The sequence below is a fragment of the Macrobrachium rosenbergii genome, chromosome 58 (genome assembly GCF_040412425.1).
Source record: "Macrobrachium rosenbergii isolate ZJJX-2024 chromosome 58, ASM4041242v1, whole genome shotgun sequence".
Lineage (NCBI taxonomy): Eukaryota > Metazoa > Arthropoda > Malacostraca > Decapoda > Palaemonidae > Macrobrachium > Macrobrachium rosenbergii.
In genome coordinates, this window is record NC_089798.1 from 11,632,910 (window position 1) to 11,657,717 (window position 24,808).

The 24,808-nt window shown below is 43.4% G+C and overlaps 1 protein-coding gene across 1 annotated transcript in view; it reads right to left on the reverse strand.

Moving 5' to 3' along the window:
* Positions 1–1,408: 1,408 nt before the first annotated feature.
* LOC136837216 (toll-like receptor Tollo) overlaps positions 1,409–24,808 on the reverse strand; it is a 172,319-nt gene continuing 148,919 nt past the window's right edge. The window contains exon 2 of the mRNA XM_067101893.1: positions 1,409–5,588. Within this exon, the coding sequence (XP_066957994.1) occupies positions 1,461–5,588 (4,128 nt within the window). The 3' untranslated portion in view covers positions 1,409–1,460. The remainder of the gene's footprint in view (positions 5,589–24,808) is intronic.

Genomic DNA, 24,808 nt, shown 5'->3' on the forward strand with positions numbered 1-24,808 from the left:
ATCTGTTCAGTGAGTCGTGAATGCGAGACACGAGTCACATTAATTTCTTCACACGATTACTTCAACAACAAAGGACAATAAATATACAGAAAATCTCCATTTTTCAACTAATGTTAGATGACCAAAGGCGTTGCCATATCATGGAATATCAAGGTAATAATGAACGTCTTCGACCCTTCTTTAGTTGTTACGAAAACAATATCGCTTCATAAGCCAAGAATCTCTCCCTCCCTTAAAGCGAAGACATGAAAGCAACTCAAATGGTGAACAGTTTTGCAAGAAAAAACAGTCAACTTCTCTGCTACTGTTATACAACTATAATAACACCTCTTTTTCTTTCCCCGTAGATACTATGATTCCATATTTACTGTACATTGATTTTTGCAATAACTTATTAAATCAAGATTTCTAATAATTACCAAGCCCTTGCATAACTGGGATGCTTTTTATACACGAAAATTGTTGCCAGCTGAAGCAAAAACAAAAGCGAGCACCCAACTGAGCGAAGCTCGTACTGAGCAACCTCAGAAGTACGACTCTTTGGCCTCTATCAGGATTTGCAGAGAGAGAGAGAGAGAGAGAGAGAGAGAGAGAGAGAGAGAGAGAGAGAGAGAGAGAGAGAGGTGCACTATGATGAGGAAAAGAACTTCACTTCTTTGGTGCCCCAGTCAGAGGTCTTAGTTCGTGAGCTGTTCCCTATTACAAAGCAAACTTGTGAAGTTCCTCGAAACGCCCAATATTATAAAATTTTATTCTGGTCTAACTGATTTGCAGAAGAGGAGTTTGCTTGTGAGTGATTTCTTAGGCCTGGGCCCAATCTGATGGGATAATGAACACAGAATGATCATGGCTTTAGGGTTACTGGTTCATATCCCAATGACAAAATGATAAAAATAATTCATAATTATTCTGTGATAAAAAAGACAGCATATACAACGCATACATGAATACTTAGCTCGTCTATTTGTTTGAACACACCCACACATAAACACACACACACACACACACACACACACACACACACACACACACACATATATATATATATATATATATATATATATATATATATATATATATATATATATATATATATACATAATCATGAAGCTACAAATCATGAAGCTACAAATATCAAATCCACGCTGCCTCGGGAATATCTCCAATGGGGAATCGAGACACGGGCACTGCCGAGTCTCGATCCCTTCGGTGATAACTCCCCATCGGGGATATTCCCGAGGCAGCGTGGATTTGACATTAAACGACATTTGTAGCTTCATGATTGTATATAAATCACGGTGTGATAAAAATGCGATATATATATATATATATATATATATATATATATATATATATATATATGTGTGTGTGTGTGTGTGTGTGTGTGTGTGTGTGTGTGTATACACTCTCTAAGAAGTTAACCATGAAAATGCTTCTGTCAATAAATCACATCTGTTGGGCTAGACGAAGCACTCTTCACTCAGTGTTGTAGGTTCAGGAGGTGAATCAGCAAGGCCTATGTACAGATCATTTGTATCCATAATGACGTTTGTGTTTTTTGAGGCAATTTTCGAATCTGCATGTCCCTCACAGGAATAATCCATTTGAGCATCTGCAGAGCAAAGATTACTACGCTTAGATATACGAAGACTTTTGGTTCTTCTAAAAGTGCCACTCTGGTTCTGGTCTTTAATAGAGTCTTCCAGATCCTCTGATCCAGCTGGATGATCATTCTGACACTGAGGCTTCTTCTTTTTCTTACTTGCTCGGACGGTTCTTCTTATAGGGACGTCAATGACACTGTAATGATTGCTTGATGGGGATGTCGCTCGTGATGAGAAATTCTCCAAAGATGAGGGCTGGGGTAGTTTATCAGCAAATGCATCAAGGGAAGAATAAGTGTGGAGGGAAGAACTGTCTCCATTTGTAAAAGCGCAGGCATTGCTTGAGTGATTATGGCAAGGACACTGTGGGTCATTGCACTCTTGTCCTTGCATCACAATATAGTCACACGGCAATGGAGAGGCATAACAAGGCCTTGGTGGTGGTGGGGAATTGTATGCTTCTATATTTTCCTGTTGATAACAAGGTTTCCGGCTCATATCTGAAGGCGTTGTAAGACCTGAGGTACTGGTAAGGACGGAAGAAGAGGATGGCATTATTAGTGCAGGCTGTGTTATGGAAGAAGGCATTGTAGATTTGTATGCATTATTGGACATGTACACTGGTATGTTTGTATACGTCTGTTTTTGTGGCATTGAATTTTTTAATTTTTTCCAAAAATGTTTATCTCCCCAGTAAATCTTTGTACTGCTTTTAAGGACAGACTTTAAATCTGCATCAAAAGAGGAATAAGACACCCCATCGTGATAAACAGCAATAACGTTCATGTCAATCTCCTTCAAGTTATCTGTGTGTGCTTTCTTAAATATGGCATTCTTCCATTCATTATCAATATAATTTTTTGAAAGAATTATTATCGTTCTTCTGCTGAAGCTTATTGATTGTGAAATAAACTCTGACAATCTGCTATTCTCAGTAAAATCTCTAGAGTGCAAGCAGAGCTTGTAGCTAGGACAGCTATTTTCAAGTTTGGTAGCTAGAATATCTCTTACAAAATTTGCATCATTAGCACTATAACTTATATAAGCATCAAAGACTTTACCATCTTCTTCTTGGCAGTAATTTTGAGAGTCATTAATTCCAAGTTTGCTTGTTGTTGATGCACTACGCCTAGCAATTAGCATTGCTGCAACAACTAAAGCACTGATGAGAGCAATACCACCACACAAACTACCTGCAAGAAAAGGCAGCTCTTGTTGACCAAACTGATACTTCATGACACTATGATGAGATTTGGTACATGAGAAACCGGGAAGAATTATTCCAGCTGCAACAACACCCGAACTGCTCTGAACACAGAAAACGCTTTCAGGATCCAATAGCAAATTTGATGTCTGGCTTCCCCATTCCCTGAGAGACTCAACAAACCGACAATCACAGTTCCAGGGATTATTGCCAATTGACACTTGAGTTAAAAATACATTTTTGCTTAGCTGCCAAACAGGAAAATCAATGATAAAATTATTATCTAATCTTAAAATCTCTAAGCTTTCAAGGTCTACAAAAGTAGCATTATTGATGAAAGAGAGACGATTATTTTGAAGGTATAGTTCCTTGAGCTGTCCAAGACCAGAAAACTCAAAGCCTTTTAGATGTACAATCATATTGTCCTGTAGATGTAGAGACCTTAAAGATGTTAGACCATGAAATGTGCGGTTGTGTAGGGTTTTTATTTGAGAGTTATTAAGAAATAACTGTTGCATGCTGTGCCGACCTATGAATGGATGTGCGTGTAGAACTTCAAAATTGTTTCCATCTAAAAGAACTATTGTTGCATCCATAGGTACCTTGTCTGGTAATTGATTCAGATTTCCTCCAGAACAGTCAACCAGATTTATAGACCAAGTATCATCATGAAAACATAAACATTCACTTGGGCATTTCATCTGACAATCACATGCAATGAAATCACAACAATGACAAATAGCAAAACAATGGGTATCATAAGGGCACAGATAATTTTCAGGTGTGGTCTCTAGGACTCGAGTTAAAACTGTGGAACCTTTGTGTGAGTGTGCTAAAGTGCAAGTAACCAGAGCTAAGTCATTAACACGAGGCTGCAAAAATGTTACTTCTGTTGCTCCTGACGTTGTCTGAGGAATGCCAGAGGATCCAAAAAGCCATTCCATTTCACAATCACAATGTAATGGGTTTCCTGAGAGTGACAGCTGGGCCCGTACCTGGCTTCCAGCCATGGCTCTAACACTAACTGATTGTGGATCTAGCTTTCTTAGTGAATTCATTCTTATATCTAATACCTGAAGAGCATTTTTATCACGGAAAGTATTTGGAAGAATGACACTGATCTCGTTATCATGCAGAATAACTTCCTTTATAGTATTTGGAAGTGATACTTCTGTTAATTTCTGTATTGTATTGTGACTTGCATCAATGACCTCCAGTGTTAATATGCCATGCACTTTGAAGAAGTTTCCTAGCTTCTGTATTCTATTTCTTTTTAGTATGAGTTTAATAAGCAGCCTTGGGATAAAAGCATAATCGAACATCTTGATGTTATTTTCTGACAAATCTAACACTTCAAGATGTTCAAGTCCAGCGAAAATACCATTTATGTCATTCAGCTCATTTTTGGAGACTATTATTGTTTTAATATTAGGGATACCATTGAATGATCCAACACTTAGTGTCCTTATATAATTGTTACTAAGATTTAGTGTTTGTAAATTTGAAAGACCATTAAATGAACCTTCTGATAGGCCATTAAGTTTGTTCACACTAATGTCAAGGTGTTCTAAATTCCTGAGGTTGCGAAATAAGAAAGGCTGAATACTAACTATCTCATTTTTGGTAATGTCCATGGTCTTTAAAAAAGACAGATTTTGAAGGGCACCAGGGATAGACTGCAATTGGTTAACACCTAGATAGACTTCTTTTAAATTTGAGCTATGATGCAGAGCATTTGGATGTATGTTTGCTATAGAGTTGTTGGTCAGGTCAAGGATACTTAACCCAACAAGTCCTCTTAAACTAATTTCCATAACAGAATGTATGTGATTGCTGGACAAGTCCAGAGAATATAAGTTAGACAGGAAGTTGAGGCTTTCAGTGTTAAGATTAGAAAGCAAATTATGAGACAGGTCTAGTTGCTGGAGAGAAGTAAGATCACTGAGTAAATGGGATGGAATTCTAGAGAAATAGTTATGAGACAGATTCAGGACTACTAATCTATGGAGATTTTTGAATAGATCTTCTTCGTCATCATCAAAACACAATTTATTTCTAGATATATCAAGTACTTGTAACTCCTTTAAGCCTAGGAAAACACCTGAACTAAGTGAACTCAGAGAGTTGTTGTTTAAATATAAACCCTCTAACTGCGAATTACCATGAAATGTTCCATTCTGTAAAGCAATGATATGATTATTGGATAAATAAAGTTTTTGTAAGGCTTTAAGACCTTCAAAGGCTTCGCTTGATATAAGTCTGATGTCGTTGTTGCGTATGTGAAGCTCACGAAGGCCAGTCAAGACCCGGAAGCCACCTGTGGGAAGCCTCACCAAATCATTAAAATCCAGGATTAGCTCTTGCAATGCCTGGCCACAGTCACTTTCCAAATACTCTCTCGAGTCACCAGTCACATACACTTCCTGCAGGTGAAAGCTGGTACTGGAAATATTCAGTGAGGAAACAAAAGGATGAACTTGCCCTGCGTACCCGAGAACATGAATATCGTGCAGGTGATTACTGGCAAGATCCAGATGACTAAGACTCCTTCCACACAGGGCCATTGGAGGCATCGTCCAAATATTGTTGTGAGCGAGCGAGACTCTTTCCAGATACGAAGGCAGCGAACCTTCGACGACATCCATGGCCAGAGCAGCCCAGTCACCATTATGGGTGGTAATTTCCAGCTCTCGCAGGCGTCTCAGGCCAGAAAGACTTCCAGGTGGAAGACTGTCCAGTTTACATCGTCTTATGGCCAATTCCTCCAGTTCCTCCAAACCCTGGAAATACAAAAATTCAAAACTATATAGGAAAACGTTCGACTAAAGAATGAACACGTTATTCTTGAATTAGAGAAACTTTCATAAAACAACAAAATCTATTTGTTAAAAAACGAAAAATATGAGATAAAGAGATATATTTAAAAGGAGGTTAATCATTTTCTTTCATTCAAGACTACAATCAGTAGGTCTAAATTCTTAAGAACCATCCATGTACTAGATGAAAAATCTTTTGTAAACTCATTATAACAAGCTCAACACTGTGCAAATATGTCTGTACGTATATACTATATATATAATATAGCTCAACACTGTGCATAGGCATGTATATATATATATATATATATATATATATATATATATATATATATATATATATATATATATATATATATATATATATATATATATATATATATATATATATATATATATATATATATATATATATATATATATATACACACACACACATACACACACACACACATATATATACATATTTATATGTGTATATTTCCCTGTCTGCAAGCTTAGATTACAAATAAAAAAGGACGAAAAATGCCAAAGGAAGCTAGCAGGTTTTTCGCCCTACTTAAATCAAAATAAAAAAGTAATAATATGCAAACATTTGCATCATGGCATACACGGTCACAGATGCATTAATGCAATTAATTCTTATCATTTAAAACATATTACATAATGAATTTCTGTACAGGCTGAGTCATTTGTCTAGGACTGAGCAGATTGTTGCATTTTAAAAATCACGGTTGTATGTGTGCTGTACTTGTGGCCGTGTTTGCCTGTGGCGAAGAGTACGAGTATTAGGAGTTACAGTAGTTGTGTCCAGACATCCACAAAATCATGCCATTATTCCCATTAAATCGACTCACCCGCTTATCGTTTGTTCCGCCCCTTGTTCCAGGAACAACGAATTATCGAAAATGTTAATTATGGAATAGGTTTTTGAAGGTAAAGCGTTTCAGGACGATGATCAGGAAGGTTACATTATTAAAAAAATGTTAAAGTAAAACCAGTACACTTCAACATACCCCTAGTTTGCACTGATTCACTGTGAACAAAACAAATAATAATAATAATAATAATAATAATAATAATAATAATAATAATAATAATAATAATAATAATAATAATAATAGGCATAAAGGTAGTCCCTCATTTCAGGGTGGACTCAAGTGGATTCGATTACATCACGTCCTCCGATACTGAACGGGATTTTGGTCGGAACTGTACGTAGCAAATACGCCTTCCTACTATTAACAATAGTCATAAGTCGACTTGCTGGATAAAATTCATTTTGCTGAATCATAGGTTTACTCAGGCTACGCAAACGCCTTTAGAAGAATTAAGATAACCGAGACATTGAATCTGGTCCTATTTTTTTTTATTTTTTTAGCTTAATAATTCTAATATAGTGAAAACACTTTCCATTCTCTAAAGAGAGAGAGAGAGAGAGAATGAGAGAGAAGGAGATAAGTGATTAGTCTCTCTCTCTCTCTCTCTCTCTCTCTCTCTCTCTCTCTCTCTCTCTCTCTCTCTCTCTCTCAAAGAATGCAGTAGCCTATGCGTTGTGCAAGAGTAGAGTAGATCAACTTACTTCAACAAAGACGATTCATTAGTAATTTCGTCAAAACAAGACCAGCGGTACGACAACAGTCACTAGTGAGCGGCCAGCAGGGTTCTACAGTTGCTTGTGAATGTTCGTATCTATCCGCTAATAATCGCTCCTGAACAGCAATACTTAGAAATTTTTAGAATTTATCAGAGGAATATATTTAACCTAAGACCAAATTTGGCTGAAAGGGAGCAGTCATTCAACAGAGTAAGGTGAATCATTGAGTAATAAAAGCTTACTTATAGTCTCCAATCATTCCGCAGTTTTGGAAAACTCGAAAAAAAGCAGCTATTGACTGAACCGTCAAGTATTAAGGCACGAGTTTCCACAAGGCGTCTGCTGGGATGACGAATTATTTGATAGTGAGTTGTTAATGAATTTGTTGCGACGTTTCCTTATGGGTCTTTCTGCTGCTGTCTGTCACTAACTTGTGATGTGCGCCGTGCTTGTTCGCGGTTGGTTATCAAATGTCTTTTTTGCAATGCATGACAAATGACCTCTCCTTCTGTTCTCTCACTCTCATAGTGCAAAGTCTCTGTTGAGCAAGTTTTCTATGGTGACGTCCCATTTTCTTTGCCTCTACAATTCGTCACACCTGGCGTGACTGGTCATGCAAATCCAATCATTTAAACTATGTATATAATTTTTTACCTGTCTGCGATTTGTATACCATGTAGGCTATTCTTCTTTCGTAGGCATCAAGATTGTATTCAACTTCAATTCTGTCCATTGGTATAATTTAAAGTGTACTTGTAAAGTCACCAATTCGGCGCCAGGATAGTGTTTCGGCGGCGCCATTAATTAAGTCTCCGCTGAGCTTGTTTTCTTTGGTGACTTCCCGTTTTCTTCAAGCTCAATTAGTCACGCCTAAAACGTGCCAGGTCACGCATTTTAATCATTTTTACTTTATGGTATTTATACGAATGTCACACATTGTGTATCACATGTTTCTTCATTCACAGGCATCAAGACTGTATCTATATTGTAACTCTGTATATTTCGTATTGTAATTTGTACTCGTTCACTGCATATTATTGTTTATTGTTTCGACCTCAGGTCACAGTCAATTCCATTGTCTCTCACGGCCCGGCGTCAGTCGGCCGCAATATAAGCCGCCTGGATCTGTAATAAAGCAGCAGTAACCTTTACCTGCTCGTTTCTTTGACACCTTACAGTGGTGACCCCGGAGTATCCCGGAGCCATTAGCGGACTCACACGGCGACTCAGTCTTGGCTCCAGGATTTCTCCAAAACGCCTTAGCGGCCTAAACACGGCGCTGTAACCAGCGTTTGAGCGTGCTGACTCGTCGGCGTACCCCACCAGCGTCACTAGCGGAACCACACGGCGCACGAAAGTGCATACTGACGCGAGTACCCCACTCCAGTAAGGGGTCAAAGGAGCGAGCATGGACGCGGATATCCCCTCCTTCATGCAGTTAAACGTGGACCCCGCGGACTCCGAGGTTTACCTACCTCCCATCACAGCCGCGCCCGCCCCCGCATCGAGGCCCTCCCGCAACTCCACACTAGCGCCCCGAACACACGACGGCCGGGCAACACAATCGCGGGCCGCCCTCACCCTAAAGCTGCCGCCGTTTACGCAGGGGAACCCATCGAGGTGGCTGCGCAGGGTGGAGAGCCACTTCAGAATCGCGGACCTCACGGACGAAATCCTACAGGCCGACACAGTGCTCAACGCCCTTCCGGAGGACGTGTACAACAAACTCATCTCGCGGGTACCCGAAACACTCACCCTCACATACAGCACCACAAAAAGTTCCTCCTCGAAGCTTGCTCCTGCCCATCGCCGAGCCGGGCCGCCCGTGCTATCGACCTTGCCAATAATCCACGCCACGACCTCAATCCAAGAGACGCAGGGCATGGTCGTAGATCTCCTGTCAACACCAGTCTTGGGTGGCACAAACAAGCGGCAGGAGATAAGCTTCGTACGGGAAATTTTCCTTCGCCAACTCCTCCCGGAAGTACGCAACCAGATCGCTCACCCCTACACCATGCCTGTCGAGGACCTCATAGAGGCGGCACAACACCTCACAGACTCCGTCAAGGCTTCACAGCGGCTAAAACCGGCCACACAGCCGGTCAGCTCCGTCCAGCCTGAAGAGGACGACGAGCAGCCCGTCAACGCCATCGCCAACAGACGTCCACCGAACCACAGTAGACGGTGGTCCCCGGCTTCTGTCGCTATCACAAGTGGTTCGGAAAGGACACCCGAAACTGCCTGCCGCCCTGCTCGTTCAACCGCTCAAAAACGGGGTGGCGGCGGCCAGCAGGACAGGCCGCCATGGCAGCCGAAGAACCCAGGGCCTCAAAAACAGTAGGTTTTTACATCCGCGACACCGTCTCCGGCAGGATGATGCTGGTCGACACAGGAGCCTTTAAGTCGGTCTTCCCAGCATCCAGAGAGGACCGCAACCAGACACCAGACCCGGCCGCCTTCCTGACGGCCGCCAACGGAACCCCATCATCCTCCTACGGCACCAGGCTCCTGTCGATCTCCATCCTTGGCCAGAGTTACTCCTGGGACTTCATCGTCGCGGACGAGAGGAACCCCACTCCTGGGGGCCGATTTTCTGGCGCACTTCGGCCTGCTAGTCGACGTGGGGCGCAGCGCCCTCGATACCGACTCCTGCCGGTCTCTCCCGTTAACGGCGGGACCCAGACCCACCATCAGCGCCGTCGCCCCCACCAGTACGCACACCTTCTGTCGGAGTTCCTGAGGTGTTTAAGCCCGAGCCGCCAAGTCCCGGGGCCCCAGCCAAGCACGGCATATACCACCATATAGTGACTAAAGGGCCCCCGACACATGCGGTTCCGCAGGCTTCCCCCTCAGCGCCTTCAGGAGGCGAAAAAGCATTCGCGGAGATGGAACGGATGGGCATCTGCAGGAAAGCCTCCAGTCCATGGGCCTCCCCCTCCACATGGTGCAGAAACCGGACGGCTCCTGGAGACCCTGCGGCGACTACAGACGGCTCAACATTGCAACGGAGCCCGATCACTACCCTCTGCCCAATATGCAAGACCTCACGGCCTCCTTTCACGGGGCCAAAATATTCACTAAATTGGACCTTCTTAAATCTTATTTTCAGGTACCTGTTGCGCCAGAGGACATACCAAAGACAGCCATCATCACGCCCTTCGGGTCCTATGTGTTCGCCTTCTCCACCTTCCCGGGCTGAGGAACGCCGGGGCCACCTTCCAGCGGCTCATGGACAGCATCCTGGGGACCTAAAATTCTGCGTCTGCTACGTCGACGACATTCTCATATTTTCCAGGTCTCACAGCGAACACCAGAGGCACATCAAAGCAGTCCTCCAGCGCCTCCAAGAAAACGGCCTCGTCGTCCGTTTTGACAAGTGTACCTTCGGCGTCCAGAAAGCAGAGTTCCTGGGGTCACGAGGTATCTCCGACAGGCGTCCGCCCTCTTACATCAAAAGTGGCAGCCGTAGCCAAGTTCCCGACACCCACCTCCATCAAGGCCGTCCAGGAGTTCCTTGGGATGGTAAACTTCTACAGGCGCTTCATCCCCGAATCGCACACACCACGGCCCCCTGACGGAAGTCCTAAAAGGTCAACCGAAGTCCCTGTTTTGGGGACCCAGCCAGCAGCAGGCCTTTTCCTGACGAAGGCCGCCCTCACCAAGGCAACCGCCTTGGCACACCAGGATCCCAAGGCTCCCCTCCAGCTGACGACAGACGCCAGTAACGTTGCCTGCGGTGCTGTTCTGGAGCAAATCATCAACGGCGCCCCAGCCCATCGCCTTCTTCAGCAAGAAGTTCAATCCCGCAGAGTCCCGCTACAGCACCTTCGACAGGGAACTCTGCGCGGTGTACCGCATGAGTTCGGCACTTCAAGTTCCTCCTGGAGGGACGCCCTTCACAATCTTCACAGACCACCAGCCACTGGTTCACGCTTTCACGAAGCAAGGGGACGCATGGTCTTCCAGACAGCAGCGCCACCTCTCAGCCATAGCCGAATTTACCTGTTCCGTCAGGTACCTCCCGGCAAGAAAAATCCCGTAGCAGACGCCCTCTCCAGAGTCGAGTTGAACGCAGTGCAGCTTGGTGTAGATTACCAGGACCTTGCCAGAGAACAGGCCGCTGATCCAGAAACCCCAGCATACCGCACCGCCATCACATCCCTCAAGTGGCGGGACGTGACCCTCGCCCCCGGAGGCCCCAGCCTGCTCTGTGACATCAGCACAGGCCAGCCCCGCCCTTTGGTTCCAGCCTCACGCCGCCAGGTATTCGACATCATCCACGGCCTCTCACACCCCTCCGGCAGGACCACGGCCAAACTGCTTTCAAAAAGTTCGTCTGGCACGGGGTGCAAAAAGGACGCCACAGCCTGGGCAAAACAGTGCCTGCAGTGCCAGACCAGTAAAGTGGGTCGTCACACGCAGTCGGAGGTAGGCGAGTTCCCACAGCCAGGCGCGCGCGCCGGCCACATCCACATCGACGTCGTCGGGCCCCTTCCCCCATCAGGCGGATCCAGATACCTCCTCACGGTGGTAGACCGTTCGACGAGGTGGCCCGGCCACGCCCATGCAAGAAGCCACCGCCAGCGCGTGCGCGCCGAGGCCCTGCTCTCCAGTTGGGTTAGCCGCCCGGCGCCCCGGACCACATCACAACCGACAGGCCCCGCTTTCTCTCCGAGCTGTGGTCTGCCCTGGCTCAACTGCTGGGAACCACGCACCACACACCACCACAGCGTACAACCCAGCAGCCAACGGCCTGGTTGAACGGTTCCACAGGTCCCAAAGTCATCCCTCATGGCCGCTGCACCGCCGAGGACTGGAAACATCAGCTGCCGTGGGTCCTCCTCGGGTTGAGGACCGCCCCAGAGCCGACGGCACCCCATCCGCAGCTGAACAAACCTATGGGGAACCCCTCGTGGTGCCGGGAGAGCTCGTGACGGGTGATCGCCACTCCCCATCTCTGCAGAGGCTCCGCGACGTGGCGGCAAGTTTCGCCCCCTTGCAGGCGCTCATACATCGACAGAGCAACCACCTTCGTGCCGCCACAGCTGTCGTCCGCCACCCACGTCTTCGTCCAGAGTCGACGCCGTCCGTCCACCACTAACTAAGCCCTACAGGGGACCCTTCCGCGTGCTGGAGCGGAACAGCAAGGCGTTCCGGCTGGCACTTCCAGGCAAGAACGACTGGGTTTCCATAGACCGGCTAAAGCCCGCCTTCCTGTCGGAGAGTCCCGGCAGCGACGCAGCACCCCTTCCGCCCAAACGCACTCCAGCACGCCCTCACCACCGCAGGCGCGGCCGCCCCAGGAAGGGACCGCCCAAACAGCAGCCTCACAGGCGGGAGGCCCCTCAGTTATCCTCAAGGAGCCGCGGCACCCTTCAGCGTCCCACCAGGTACAGGGATTAATCAGACGCGTCCCTCGTCTTGGGGGGGGAGTATTTGTAAAGTCACCAATTCGGCGCCAGGATAGTGTTTCGGCGGCGCCATTAATTAAGTCTCCGCTGAGCTTGTTTTCTTTGGTGACTTCCCGTTTTCTTCAAGCTCAATTAGTCACGCCTAAAACGTGCCAGGTCACGCATTTTAATCATTTTTACTTTATGGTATTTATACGAATGTCACACATTGTGTATCACATGTTTCTTCATTCACAGGCATCAAGACTGTATCTATATTGTAACTCTGTATATTTCGTATTGTAATTTGTACTCGTTCACTGCATATTATTGTTTATTGTTTCGACCTCAGGTCACAGTCAATTCCATTGTCTCTCACGGCCCGGCGTCAGTCGGCCGCAATATAAGCCGCCTGGATCTGTAATAAAGCAGCAGTAACCTTTACCTGCTCGTTTCTTTGACACCTTACATACTCGTTCACTGTATTTATTGTTAATTATTATCGACCTCAGGTCACCCTTGTTCCCATTGTATTCCGTGGCGCGACGTCAGTCTGCCGCTATATAAACCGCCTGGATCACCAATACATCAGCAGTATCTTTTTCCTGCTCATCTTATTTTGCACCTCTTAAAATAGTTCCTTCTCCCTCTGTGTAGCCAAAGGCAAAGAATTGCATTCTGCTTTTTTTCTTTCTTCCTTTTATATATACACTGTAAAGAAATTGCACGCATATTCTCTCTCTCTCTCTCTCTCTCTCTCTCTCTCTCTCTCTCTCTCTCTCTCTCTCTCTCTCTCTCGTATAGCAATAACATTGAGTGACGATCTCCCTGCTGAGCGTGTGACCTCGGGCAGCCACATTGAAACTCCCAACCCAGCTTAACAGTCCTATGGCGTAGGGGAAAAACACTAAAGAAACATTGTTTTTTGTATTTCTTTAATTATTATAAGAATATGCTATTTCATTATGGGTAATGTCGTAAAAAAAATGTGGATCCTTGTTTTCGCGACAATCCTTCACAATGAGCAAGGGGAAGTAGCAAGGGGAAGGCGGCCGAGAAAATACCGAAGAAAAATTCTTGACATCGAGACTGCTTACATAGACAGTATCATGAATACTAATAAAACTCTCCTTTTGATAAATAAAGATTGGTTTTGAACAAAATAACCAATGTAAAGAATTTGAGTAGCAATACGAAGTAACGAGAGACCATTCTGGGTTTTTTCCGGGGGCACCACAAGAAGCTTTCCTCAGCCAAAAGCCGACATTGTCTATAGATAGTCTGTATAGTGCTCTTATGTAATCCCTGTGTATTTTTGCCATCCATGGTTTGGCGTAGTCAGAATTCATCTAAAGTATTGTTTGATTATTCAGATGTAAGATTAGTGTGAGATTGTAGCTTTTTCAGGTCGATGTTGAGAGTTTTTCTCAGGTTAAGTGAAATTTTCTTCTGTTGAATTTATGCACTTTGTTTTGGACCTTTCGTGAACAGAGTTATTTCCTTTTGATCTGATGTGTGTTAAATTTAAAGTGTTTAATTTTGTAATAAAACTAAAAAGAAACCCAACCGAATCTTGCTGGAACTTGTTGGTTTTGCCCTTCAGGCCAGACAATCATAAGACTCAGAACTAGTGCGTTGGAGGATAATTTCCCGGCAGGTAAGTTAATCAATACTATACAATATAATTCGAAATGCCAGTATTACTGTTCTGAAGTCTACTGTAGTTGAAGTAAAGAATTTTTCATTGTTTCTGTAAATATTTCAAATATTAGGGAGCATCTTGTAAACAAACCAAAGACAGAAAAGGCTTCGTAACGATACTTAAGAATTCTTAGGTAAGGACTGCCATGAGAAAGAATTTTGATCTTTTTCGAATACAACTGTTCTTAAAAGAAGGACAAAACTATCAAAATACCTACCAAATCAATAAGCAAAGGTCTAGTGTTTGCAGGTCCAATATGCTTTCCTTGTTGTTACCTTCCTCCCTGGCTATTTTCTCCTTGGCATGACCATTCAGTCATACAGACATTATTCTTATGTGTTCGAATATAAGCTGTATTTAGAAAAAAAGTTTAAATGATATGGCGCCTTAACAAATGAGTAGTTGGAAACCATAAATCTAGCCTAGGCTATAGTATTTCATTTCCTCGTTGTTACCAATCTATGAAACATATCGTTTAATGAAAACAATTGAAACCAAGATTTGTTACACATAAAAATACAACTTTTCAACTTTGAAACGAATGCTATGATTTGTTTTCTACGTTTGTTTGCGACGTCCTGAAATAGCGTCAACGAGTCTGACGTTGCGACGTGAGGTTTCGGAATATCGTTGTTAAAAAACTCTAGCACTGCCTCCGCACGTCTAGAACATCCTAGAAGCCTCTGCATGCCTATAACATCCTAGAAGCCTCTGCACGTTTAGAACTAAAACAAAACGACGACATAAACAGTATCCTAGAAGCCTCTGCACGTCTACAACATCCTAGAAGCCTCTACACTTCTAGAACATCCTAGAAGCCTCTACACTTCTAGAACATCCTAGAAGCCTCTACACTTCTAGAACATCCTAGAAGCCTCTACACTTCTAGAACATCCTAGAAGCCTCTGCACTTCTAGAACATCCTAGAAGCCTCTACACTTCTAGAACATCCTAGAAGCCTCTACACTTCTAGAACATCCTAGAAGCCTCTACACTTCTAGAACATCCTAGAAGCCTCTACACTTCTAGAACATCCTAGAAGCCTCTGCACTTCTAGAACATACTAGAAGCCTCTGCACTTCTAGAACATCCTAGAAGCCTCTGCATGCCTAGAACATCCTAGAAGCCTCTGCACGTGTAGAAAATCCTAGAAGACTCTGCACTTCTAAAACATCCTAGAAGCCTCTGCATGCCTAGAACATCCTACAAGCCTCTGCATGCCTAGAACATACTAGAAGCCTCTTCATTTCTAGAACTAAAACAAAACAACGACATAGACAGTATCCTAGAAGCCTCTGCAGGTCTAGAACATCCTAGAAGCCTCTGCACTTCTAGAACATCCTAGAAGCCTTTGCATGCCTAGAACATCCTAGAAGCCTCTGCACTTCTGGAACATCCTAGAAGCCTCTGAATGCCTACAACATCCTAGAAGCCTCTGCACTTCTAGAACATCCTAGAAGCCTCTGCATGACTAGAACATCCTAGAAGCCTCTGCACTTCTAGAACATCCTAGAAGCCTCTGCATGACTAGAACATCCTACAAGCCTCTGCACGTCTAGAACATCCTACAAGCCTCTGCACTTCTAGAACATCCTAGAAGCCTCTGCATGACTAGAACATCCTACAAGCCTCTGCACGTCTAGAACATCCTACAAGCCTCTGCACTTCTAGAACATCCTAGAAGCCTCTGCACTTCTAGAAAATCCTAGAAACCTCTGCACGCCTGTTCACTTCTAGAACATCCTAGAAACCTTTGCACTTCTAGAACATCCTAGAAGCCTCTGCACACCTACAACATCCTAAAAGCCTCTGCACGTCTAGAACTAAAATAAAACGACGACATAGACAGTATCCTAGAAGCCTCTGCACGTCTAGAACATCCTACAAGCCTCTGCACTTCTAGAACATCCTACAAGCCTCTGCACTTCTAGAACATCCTAGAAGCCTCTGCATGCCTAGAACATCCTAGAAGCCTCTGCATGCCTAGAACATCCTAGAAGCCTCTGCACTTCTAGAACATCTTAGAATCCTCTGCACTTCTACAACATCTTAGAAGCCTCTGCACTTCTAGAACATCTTAGAAGCCTCTGCACGCCTACAACATCCTAGAAAACTCTGCACGTCTAGAACTAAAACAAAACGACGACATAGACAGTATCCTAGAAGCCTCTGCACGTCTAGAACATCCTAAAAGCCTCTGCACTTCTAGAACATCCTAGAAGCCTCTGCACTTCTAGAACATCCTAGAAGCCTCTGCATGTCTAGAACATCCTAGAAGCCTCTGCAAGTGTAGAACATCCTAGAAGCCTCTGCACGTGTAGAACATCCTAAAAGCCTCTGCACTTCTAGAACATCCTAGAAGCCTCTGCAAGCCTAAAACATCCTAGAAGCCTCTCCACGTCAAGAACTAAAACAAAACGACAACCTAGACAGTATCCTATAAGACTCTGCACGTCTAGAACATCCTAGAAGCCTCTGCATGCCTAGAACATCCTAGAAGCCTCTGCACTTCTAGAACATCCTAGAAGCCTCTGCACTTCTAGAACATCCTAGAAGCCTCTGCATGCCTAGAACATCCTAGAAGCCTCTGCACGTCTAGAACATCCTAGAAGCCTCTGCACTTCTTGAACATACTAGAAGCCTCTGCACTTCTAGAACATCCTAAGCCTCTGCAATTCTAGAACATCCTAGAAGCCTCTGCATGCCTAGAACATTCTAGAAGTCTCTGCACGTCTAGAACATCCTAGAAGCCTCTGCACTTCTAGAACATCCTAGAATCCAATGCACTTCTCGAACATCCTAGAAGCCTCTGCACTTCTAGAACATCCTAGAAGCCTCTGCACGTCTAGAACTAAAACAAAACGACGACATAGACAGTATCCTAGAATCCTCTGCACCTCTAGAACATCCTAGAAGCCTCTGCACGCCTAGAACATCCTAGAAGCCTCTGCACTTCTAGAACATCCTAGAAGCCTCTGCATGCCTAGAACATCCTAGAAGCCTCTGCATGCCTAGAAAATCCTAGAAGCCTCTGCACTTCTAGAACATCCCAGAAGCCTCTGCACGCCTAGAACATCCTAGAAGCCTCTGCATGCCTAGAAAATCCTAGAAGCCTCTGTACTTCTAGAACATCCTAGAAGCCTCTGCACTTCTAGAACATCCTAGAAGCCTCTGCCTGCCTAGAACATCCTAGAAGCCTCTGCTCATCTAGAACTTCCTAGAAGCCTCTGCACTTCTAGATCATCCTAGAAGCCTCTGCACTTCTAGAATATCCTAGAAGCCTCTGCACGCCTAGAACATCCTAGAACCCTCTGCACGTCTAGAACTAAAACAAAACGACGACGTAGACAATATCCTAGAAGCCTCTGCACGTCTAGAACATCATAGAAGCCTCTGCATGCCTAGAACATCCTAGAAGCCTCTGCACTTCTAGAACATCCTAGAAGCCTCTGCATGCCTAGAACATAATAGAAGCCTCTGCACGTCTAGAACATCCTAGAAGCCTCTGCACTTGTAGAACATCCTAGAAGCCTCTGCACTTCTAGAACATCCTAGAAGCCTCTGCACGTCTAGAACTAAAACAAAACGACGACATAGACAGTATCCTAGAAGCCTCTGCACGTCTAGAACATCCTAGAAGCCTCTGCACGTCTAGAACTAAAACAAAACGACGACATAGACAGTATCCTAGAAGCCTCTGCACGTCTAGAACATCCTAGAAGCCTCTGCACTTCTAGAACATCCTAGAAGCCTCTGCACTTCTAGAACATCCTAGAAGCCTCTGCACGTCTAAAACATCCTAGAAGCCTCTGCACGTCTAGAACATCCTAGAAGCCTCTGCACTTCCAGAACTTCCTAGAAGCCTCTGCACTTCTAGAAAATCCTAGAAGCCTCTGCACGTCTAGAACATAGTAGAAGTCTTTGCACTTCTAAAACATCCTAGAAGCCTCTGCACTTCTAGAACATCCTAGAAGCCTCTGCATGCCTAGAACATCCTAGAAGCCTCTGCACTTCTCGAACATCCTAGAAGCCTCTGCATGCCTAGAACATCCTACAAGCCTCTGCAAGTCTAGGACATCCTAGAAGCCTCTGCACTTCTAGAACATCCTAGAAGCCTCTGCACTTCTAGAACATCCTAGAAGCCTCTGCACGCCTAGAACATCCTAGAAGCGTCTGCACGTCTAGAACTAAAACAAAACGACGACATAGACAGTATCCTAGAAGCCTCTGCACATCTAGAACATCCTAGAAGCCTCTGCACTTCTAGAACATCCTAAAAGCCTCAGCACTTTTAGAACATCCTAGAATCCTCTGCACTTCTAGAACATCCAAGAAGCCTCTGCATGTCTAGAACATCCTAGAAGCCTCTGCATTTCTAGAACATCCTAGAAGCCTCTGCACTTCTAGAACATCTTAGAAGCCTCTGCACACCTAGAACATCCTAGAAGCTTCTGCACGTCAAGAACTAAAACAAAACGACGACATAGACAGTATCCTAGAAGCCTCTGCACGTCTAGAACATCCTAGAAGCCTCTGCACTTCTAGAACATCCTAGAAGCCTCTGCATGCCTAGAAAATCCTAGAAGCCTCTGCACTTCTAGAACATCCTAGAAGCCTCTCCACGCCTAGAACATCCTAGAAGCCTCTGCACGTCTAGAACTAAAACAAAACGACGACATAGACAGTATCCTAGAAGCCTCTGCACGTCTAGAACATCCTAGAAGCCTCTGCACTTCTAGAACATCCTAGAAGCCTCTGCATGCCTAGAACATCCTAGAGGCTTCTGCACTTCTAGAACATCCTAGAAGCCTCTGCACGCCTAGAACATCCTTGAAGCCTCTGCACGTCTAGAACATCCTCGAGGCCTCCGCACTTCTAGAACATCCTAGAAGATTCTGCACTTCTAGAACATCCTAGAAGCTTCTGCACTTCTAGAACATCCTAGAAGCCTCTGCATGCCTAGAACATCCTTGAAGCCTCTTCACGTCTAGAAAATCCTAGAAGCCTCCACACATCTAGAACATCCTAGAAGCCTCTGCATGCCTAGAACATCCTAGAAGCCTCTGCACGTCTAGAACTAAAACAAAACGACGACATAAACAGTATCCTAGAAGCCTCTGCACGTCTAGAACATCCTAGAAGCCTCTGCACTTCAAGAACATCCTAGAAGCCTCTGCATGCCTAGAACATCCTAGAAGCCTCTGCATGCCTAGAACATCCTAGAAGCTTCCGCATTTCTAGAACATCATAGAAGCCTCTGCACGTCTAGAACATCCTAGAAGCCTCTGCACTTCTAGAACATCTTAGAAGCCTTTGCACTTCTTGAACATCCTAGAAGCCTCTGCACTCCTAGAACATCCTAGAAGCCTCTGCATGCCTAGAACATCCTAGAAGCCTCTGCACTTCTCGAACATCCTAGAAGCCTCTGCATGCCTAGAATATCCTAGAAGCCTCTGCACTTCTAGAACATCCTCTAAGCCTCTGCATGCCTAGAACATCTTAGAAGACTCTGCACGTCTAGAATATCCTAGAAGCCTCTGCACTTCTAGAACATCCTAGAAGCCTCTGCACGCCTAGAACATCCTAGAAGCCTCTGCACTTCTAGAACATCCTAGAATCCTCTGCACGCCTAGAACATCCTAGAAGCCTCTGCACGCCTAGAACATCCTAGAAGCTTCTGCACTTCTAGAACATCCTAGAAGCCTCTGCACTTCTAGAACCTCCTAAAAGCCTCTGCACTTCTTGAACATCCTAGAAGCCTCTGCACGCCTAGAACATCCTAGAAGCCTCTGCGCGTCTAGAACTAAAACAAAACGACGACATAAACAGTATCCTAGAAGCCTCTGCACGTCTAGAACATCCTAGATTCCTCTGCACTTCTAGAACATCCTAGAAGCCTCTGCACTTCTAGAACATCCTAGAAGCCTCTGCACATCTAGAACATCCTAGAAGCCTCTGCATGCCTAGAACATCCTAGAAGCCTCTGCACGTCTAGAACATCCAAGAAGCCTCTGCACTTCTAGAACATCCTAGAAGCCTCTGCATGTCTAGAACATCCTAGAAGCCTCTGCACTTGAAGAACATCCTAGAAGCCTCTGCACTTCTAGAACATCCTAGAAGCCTCTGCATGTCTAGAACATCCTAGAAGCCTCTGCACGTCTAGAACATCCAAGAAGTCTCTGCACTTCTAGAACATCCTAGAAGCCTCTGCATGTCTAGAACATCCTAGAAGCCTCTGCACTTCTAGAACATCCAAGAAGCCTCTGCACTTCTAGAACATCCTAGAAGCCTCTGCATGTCTAGAACATCCTAGAAGCCTCTGCATGTCTAAAACATCCTAGAAGCCTCTGCACTTCTAGAACATTCTTGAAGCCTCTGTACTTCTAGAACATCCTAGAAGCCTTTGCACGTCTAGAATATCCTAGAAGCCTCTGCACTTCTAGAACATCCTAGAAGCCTCTGCACTTCTAGAACATCCTAGAAGCCTCTGCACTTCTAGAACATCCTAGAAGCCTCTGCACGTCTAGAACTAAAACAAAACGACGACATAGACAATATCCTAGAAACCTCTGCACGTCTAGAACATCCTAGAAGCCTCTGCATTTCTAGAACATCCTAGAAGCCTCTGCAATTCTAGAACATCTTACAAGCCTCTGCACTTCTAGAACATCCTAGAAGCCTCTGCACGTGTAGAACTAAAACAAAACGACGACAGACAGTATCCTAGAAGCCTCTGCACGTCTAGAACATCCTAGAAGCTTCTGCACTTCTAGAACATCCTAGAAGCCTCTGTACTTCTAGAACATCACATAAGCCTCTGCACTTCTAGAACATCCTAGAAGCCTCTGCACTTCTAGAACATCCTAGAAGCCTCTGCACTTCTAGAACATCCTAGAAGCCTCTGCACTTCTAGAACATCCTAGAAGCCTCTGCACTTCTAGAACATCCTAGAAGCCTCTGCACTTCTAGAACATCCTAGAAGCCTCTGCACGTGTAGAACTAAAACAAAACGACGACATAGACAGTATCCAAGAAGCCTCTGCATGTCTAGTGTGTAAATGACTTAAAACCCAGAATCCAAGAATAAGTAATATACGCGATACACTTGTCAATGACGCATTTATATATGTGCTAATATATAATCAATTATTTATGTCCCTATAGAATTTACACGTATTCCCGCAACTATTGGGCGAGACAAGTTTTAAAATGACGTGTAACCAGGAATCAGCAAAAATCTAGAGAAGTAACAGAGCATGATTAAAGAACAAACGAAAAAAGCCATAACAAGTGTAAATCAATTGGTAATCTTAAACCCAGATGCAAGTTGTTCAGAGACTTAAATCTCACAGTTGTTTTGGTTAATAGACAGAAAAACAACTCAAAATATAGAGTAAGTGCCCTTCATTCAATTCGTGAATTCCAGGCGAGAGAGAAATGGCTGGAGAGAGGATAATGCTAAGAATAAGAAGAAGAAATGAAGAAATGGTAATCTATATGATTAAAAACGGACTCTCCTATTTTCAGGACATTTCAAAAGCCCATCCGTAACTTTGTATTAAATACATGGCTTCATTTGTTTTTGTAACAGCAATTTTGCAAAACCCGTCCGAAAAGTAGTTTTAGAATTCCATGTTCTTGTTTGTATTATTACGAAATCATTCCAAATAAGAATTAAGGTTCATTGACAATTATAAGGAAAAATCATCTCCTTTTGTAGGTTATGCGGTCCTCCCGCCGAAAATAGTGTGCAATTAATGTGAAGCCTTTTTAGATGAAATCTTGAAAAATCCTTCAATTTGATATACAAAAAATGCGTTCTTTTTTAAAATGTAGGAATTGTTGTTTTGTCTGCATACTTTAAGCTTAGGAACTTCCAGATTCCTTGAACATGAAATATGTCAAGAATTCTAAAGTAACTGACAGATTTTCTCTACTCCTTCAGGGCTTGTTCTTCATTGTCGTTTGGATGTGACAACTAGAGATTACAAAAACACCGAACAAATTTATGAAATGACCATTTCCAAAAGTTTTGTGCTAGTGTTCTAGCTTGGAGGTTTCAGGCAAATGAGTACTGCATTTGTTCAGTTTTGAGGCAGTTTTTGTCGTTCATAATCTTGGAGTATTAAATTTCATACTGGTTGTCGAATCCTTGGTTAGCTGTTTTGTTAATTTACCGATGTTGATGTTTTAGTTGTAAATTGATTTGAGTGCGCTTTTGACTTGATTTGGAATGTTCTTCTACTTCATATTTGTACGTCAACATCATAAGAATCTGATCATGTTCATCATGTCCCTATGTGGGGTCAGATTTTCTTTAAAGGTCCCAAAGAAACCTTGAGGCGAAACAGGAAGGTTACACGTCATAGTGTCTCTTCTCCTTTTGTAACTAGATTATAATTGTCATTCGGAGCTATCATGTTGCAGCATCGTATGAAGACTGAAAAGGGTCTTCATACTGAACGGGACACCTGGAAATAGAGAAGAACCGCACAGCAGTTTACAAGAGCAAAAGAGACCAGGAACTTGTAAAATTTGACCCTTCACTGGTCAGCCAGTTGACCCAAGATACAAGTAGCCTATCTTTCATGTGGATGATATTGACCGCAAATGTTAAAATTGAATTTATAAGTGATTCAGAGTTTTATGTACTTATTGTAACACGAATGCATCTCCAAGTGAGAAGTTTGATTCATTCAATAAAAATTATGAAATAAAACGAAAAGTTTACGTCAGCTGAGGTTTCCTTACATTTCCCCAAGTTCAAGTTATGCGAAAGTCCTTCTTTAATCTGTGTCTTTTGTCTTAAAAACTAATGTTCACTCTCCTACTGATCCTGGTGAGAGTTGCCAGCCTTTTTCAGCTTTCACAGAAAGTTTTCTTGTATGAGGCATTCAGGTAGGAAAAATTACAGTATAACTGCACAAAGGCCATTTAGTAAAATCAGATGAAAAAAATTTTAAGTGGATCCATTCTGAAATTACAGTGTGTAAATTTAAAGATATTGCTTATTAAAAAAGTATTAGCTAATCGAGGGAGCTCAAACATGTATCCAAACATACATACTGTACATCATACATACATGCCCACATATGCACATACTCTTGGATTTTGAGAAAATGAAAGGCAGTATATGTTAGGTAACTGAACTGCAAGGTAAGTTACAGAAAGAGAAAGAGATGGCATTGTCGACAAGTATGGAGTTCGTGAATTGAATGTACCGTAAGTCTTTAGACAGAGGCTTGGTCACTGCAAATCATGGCTTCCAAACATTACACATAAGTACACTTGGGGAAGAGAAAATGAGGAAGAGAAAATCATTTTCTTAGAATGCGTTATTAAAAATTAGATGAAAGACTATGTATGGGTTAAATGGTGAGAAGATGAATGGCTGGAAGCATTATAATTTAGTTGAAACTAAGCTTGAGATAGATACAAGGTTAAGTTGGAGAGCACAGGATGAAAATACGGCTGTAAATGACAAAAGGATTTGTAGTGGAAGAACAGGGAGGATTTAGGCACGGAACAGAGCACGGTTGTGAAACAGGTATGGAAGGACTCTTACCGAGAAGGGAAAAGCTGTATGCAGGATACATAAGCCTTGAACATGTTACTAACTGAATGATAAAGAGGATATCTGGTAGAGAGTATAATCAGTAGAGAATGATTAAATGATTTTTTTTGACAGAAGAAAGGCGAGTGTTAGAATATTCTCATGCTTTGTAAATGTCGTATGATTTATTTTTTTACACAAATGATATTGTGTAGCGTATTCTGTATATTAATAAAAGTTATGTAAAAATGTCTTTGTAATGTCAGATCTCACAAATATTAATGATTTAGATAGCTTAGCAGTGTAATTTAAAATCATTTAGATAACGTAATCGGAAGAAGAGATTTAGTCAGACCAGAACATGTTTCTGAGGTTGTCATCAAGAGATGTAATCGTTCACTTTTGTTTTGATTCAAGCAATTAAGTTGCATTGACAGGAGCGAGATAGGATGGGGGCTGAATCACGTAGACCAGTTTTTGTCTCATACAAGAAGGGAGAAATGATTGCAACAAAGCACATGTTGAGCAACCATACCCTTTGTTTGAACTTGTCCTGCTTTGGGAAGAATTTTATAGCACATGGCTATTACGTCATTTAAACTCTGATCACATATTGTTCTGATTGTGTCTCATGTGACCGGAAGTCTAGAATGTTCCATGGATCTCTTTCCCAAAGTGTTTTACATGACGTCATTCAGATTCTATGGGTATTGGCCCCAAAACAGTTTAGAATATTCTTTGGAGTTTTGATACAGAAATCAGATTCATTCTAATTTTGGAGACCTTTAGTGCCGGCTCTCTCTCTCTCTCTCTCTCTCTCTCTCTCTCTCTCTCTCTCTCTCTCTCTCTCTCTCTCTCTACAAGAAAGAGAAGTTTGTAACATAAAGTAAATTTATTGTGGCCATTGATATTAATCTTAGCTTTTGAGATCTGATAACCATA